General features: G+C 40.5%; 1 protein-coding gene across 1 annotated transcript; it reads left to right on the top strand.

The window, feature by feature from the left end:
- The first annotated feature begins 337 nt into the window (after nucleotides 1-337).
- On the top strand, nucleotides 338-2,097 carry LOC112140619 (obscurin-like). The gene is made up of 4 exons (XM_024263621.2): nucleotides 338-364; nucleotides 443-541; nucleotides 1,559-1,777; nucleotides 2,045-2,097. Exons 1-4 carry the CDS (start codon nucleotides 343-345, stop codon nucleotides 2,080-2,082), a joined length of 378 nt encoding a protein of 125 aa, XP_024119389.1. The 5' UTR covers nucleotides 338-342; the 3' UTR covers nucleotides 2,083-2,097.
- The last annotated feature ends 1,351 nt before the right edge of the window (nucleotides 2,098-3,448 follow it).

Here is a 3,448-nt window from a genome sequence, read left to right as displayed (position 1 = left end):
CAGCGAAGCTCACTAGCTCGCTACAGCAGAGTTTGCTAGCATGCTGCAGCAAAGCTTGCTACCTTGCTACAGTGGAGCTTGCTAGCACGCCACAGCAAAGCTCACTAGTATGTCCACAGGTTAGCTAGGGAACCATGCCAACCCCCTGAGTGTCCACTTAAGCCAATGTGGGAAAACACAGGTGGGGCCACCAGTTAAACTGCAGACAAACCCAATCGGGGCCCAGATTTTCTGTGCACATTTAAACCATATGGGCCCCACCAGGTCTTGCTGGCTTGGTATCTGAAGATGAGATTTTGTATGTTTTAGTAAACATTTTGTTTTGTCACAGATCCAGGAGAGATGATGCCTAAAGACAAAAAAGGTAATCTAATGTTTATTTACTTAATTGCACACTATTCCAAGACTGTACTCCTAAATGCTTTGTGTTACTTTTGATTAGACTCCAAGGAGCCCCTGGTGCCGCCACGCTTTGTGGAAAAGTTCTGCAACCGAAAAGTAAAACAAGGAGCAAGCATCACTCTGTCTGTCAAAGTAGAAGGTTTGTTCAAATCCTGAAAACATCACATTCGTATATGCAGTCTCATCTCTAATAGTGTGATTGCTTAGTAAGCATTCATACTATGGTGATTCTTCTGCTCCTTTCCATACGTTTTTCAGGACTTAAAAACTCAATTTGGTATCAAAACTTTCAGCTCCTTCAGGACATTACTGCTTGTATTTTTGGTACTCAGAAACTTTATAGTTTTTGAAATATTGAGCAAAATATGACCCACAGGAAATGAATGAGAAAATTTTCAAATTTCAAATTCTTTTAGTCAGATTAGCAACAAGCATTTAAAACTATTCAGGGGTTATGTTTTCATCTTTTATAGTAATTTTAAAAAAATTGGAGTTGACCTAATAATTTAGCAACATGCTAACAGTTTTAGCTAATTTTTTATCTATTGTTTTTTTAAAGGCTAATTTAGAGTTTAGCTTATATTTTACCAACATGCTAACGTTTTTGGCTAATTTGTTAATTACTAAGATTTTTAATGCTAAATTAAGGTTTAACTTCTATTTTAGCAACATGCTAACATTTTTTGCTAATTTGTTAACTTCTGAGTTTTTGTTTAAAGCTAATTTAGAGTTTAGCTTCTATCTTAGCAACAGGCTACTGTTTTTGACTAATTTAGTTTACTGAGCAGTTTTGGAGTTTAGCTAGTATTTAAGCAATGTGCTAGCGTTTTTTTCACCAATTTGCCATCTACTTACGTTTTTTTAGCTAATTTGGAGTTTATCTCATATATTCACTCAAATCTTTCATTAATTTAGGTCAACTTCAGCACTTTTTCATAGTTCTTTAATGAAACTTCCTGTATTTTTGCAAATTAACATTTTGCAAATTGCTTTTACATTTTCAGCAAATCCCTTTAGCGATTAAAGTAAATTTCGTCCCCATTTTCAGCAAAAAGCTTCAGCATCTTCAGCGACTACTTTCAGCAAAAAGCATTCACACTAACATTATTGCAGTTAATACAACTTTGCTAGTTTCCAGTTGAATTCTTTTTTTCAGGATCTCCTACACCGATGGTCTCCTGGTTAAAGGAAAAATCCGAGGAGGACGTCTTGTGGATTAAGCCTGAGACGCCGAGATACAAAATAGCAAGTTCTGGACGCCAGCACAGCCTGATCCTGATGGACGTGAACTCTGAGCACAGCGGCGTGTACACCTGTATTGCTACTAACAGAGCCGGACAGTCCGTCTGCACCGCTCATCTTCAGGTGGATGACAGTAAGTAAAGCCTGCATTCAGACTCCGAAATGAAATAGTAAATTGATTTATTGTCACCATTTATTGTACTGATCTCATTGGTTGTACTGGTCTAATTTTCTGTTTTTAAGCATTTTCATTGTAATTGTGTCAGTGATTTGTTTGGATATTTTGTCTGATGTATTTACTCCATAAATTGATACGTGTCTGTCTTAAACAGAGACACAAAAGTGTAATGGTCTCTGATGTTTATATTTATTTGATTGTTGTCTCTTCTCCTGCTTCCAGCACCACAACCAAAGAAGGAGACAATGCCTTTGGGGTAAGTTTTAATATCTAATGCCATCGAAGATATACTTCAAATACGTACATATAAGGTCTTAGTCACAACTGCCCTTATGGGTGGATATCGGAAAATGGGAAAACCTGAACAGGGCACACAGGTGCCCCGCAAACTCGTAACCACCCAGAGTGTGGGTAGAACAAAATGTTAGTGTACATTTTTTTCACGAGTATCCTCCATCATCATCATCATCCCCCTTCCCATTGATAAAGTTAACCAGATGAACTAAGTTTTTTTCATTGTTGTCAGTCTTGTGCAAGAAGTTCAGCATCCTTCATAGGAGTTCAGGTCCCTCGCAATGGCCTCTGTCCATCGAGTGTGGGGTTTGCCTTTAGGTCATTTCCAGCCTGCAGCTCTTGAGCTAAACTGTAAAGCGGATCGCGTTTAAAGGATGACGGAGAACTTTGCCGAACCAGCTGGTGGGGTTTTGCACAAGATGGCAGGACTCTTGGGGCTGGCGTGCTGGGGCTCTTAATGCTTTGTTAAGCCTTGTTTCTACTCAGCGGTCCGGTCTGGTACAGTAAAGAGTAGTACGGTATGGTCCAGTTAATTCTGGCAAGTATTTCCATTCATTAAAAGCCTCACTTCCACTGAGCGGTTTGTTGTCACAGTGCATGTGTTGTGTAGGCCACTAGAGTGTCATTGTAGTGTGACGACTACAAAAAAAACCAACAACAATGGGGGTCATTCAGCAGCTCGTCTTTTTTAAGCTTTTCAATGGACCCACAACTGATGGGGTCCTCCAAGAGGTACAGTTCAGTACTGTTTAAAGGGTCTAGTTTACAGTGGAAATGCTCAAAATACTGTATTAGATCGCAGTCTACCGGACCGTAGTGTACCGCACCACAGCATACTACACCATAGTGTACTGGATGGTAGCGTAGCAGACCGTAGTGTACCACACCATTGTGTACCAGACAGTAGTGTACCGCACCATAGCATAATTCACCATAGTGTACTGGACCAAAGTGTACCGCTCTAGAATATACCAGACCGTAGTGTACTACACCGTAGTATACTGCACTATAGCATACCGGACTGTAGTGTACTGGACCGTAGTATACTGCACTATAGCATACCGGACTGTAGTGTACTGGACCGAAGTGTACTGCACTATAGCATACCGGACCGTAGTGTACTGGACCGAAGTGTACTGCACTATAGCATACCGGACTGTAGTGTACTGGACCGAAGTGTACCGCTCTAGAATATACCAGACCGTAGTGTACTACACCGTAGTATACTGCACTATAGCATACCGGACTGTAGTGTACTGGACCGAAGTGTACTGCACTATAGCATACCGGACCATAGTGTACTGGACCGAAGTGTACTGCACTATAGCATAC

This window comes from Oryzias melastigma, unplaced genomic scaffold (genome assembly GCF_002922805.2).
Source record: "Oryzias melastigma strain HK-1 unplaced genomic scaffold, ASM292280v2 sc02486, whole genome shotgun sequence".
Taxonomy (NCBI): domain Eukaryota; kingdom Metazoa; phylum Chordata; class Actinopteri; order Beloniformes; family Adrianichthyidae; genus Oryzias; species Oryzias melastigma.
This window is presented reverse-complemented; position numbering and strand designations above follow the sequence as displayed.

What these genes read in the sequence shown, in the direction of transcription:
- LOC112140619 (XM_024263621.2), top strand. Translation starts at nt 343, where the DNA reads ATGATGCCTAAAGACAAAAAAG. An exon ending in TCTGTCTGTCAAAGTAGAAG is followed by an intron (nt 542 to 1,558) that starts GTTTGTTCAAAT and finishes TCTTTTTTTCAG; the next exon opens with GATCTCCTACACCGATGGTC. An exon ending in TCATCTTCAGGTGGATGACA is followed by an intron (nt 1,778 to 2,044) that starts GTAAGTAAAGCC and finishes TCCTGCTTCCAG; the next exon opens with CACCACAACCAAAGAAGGAG.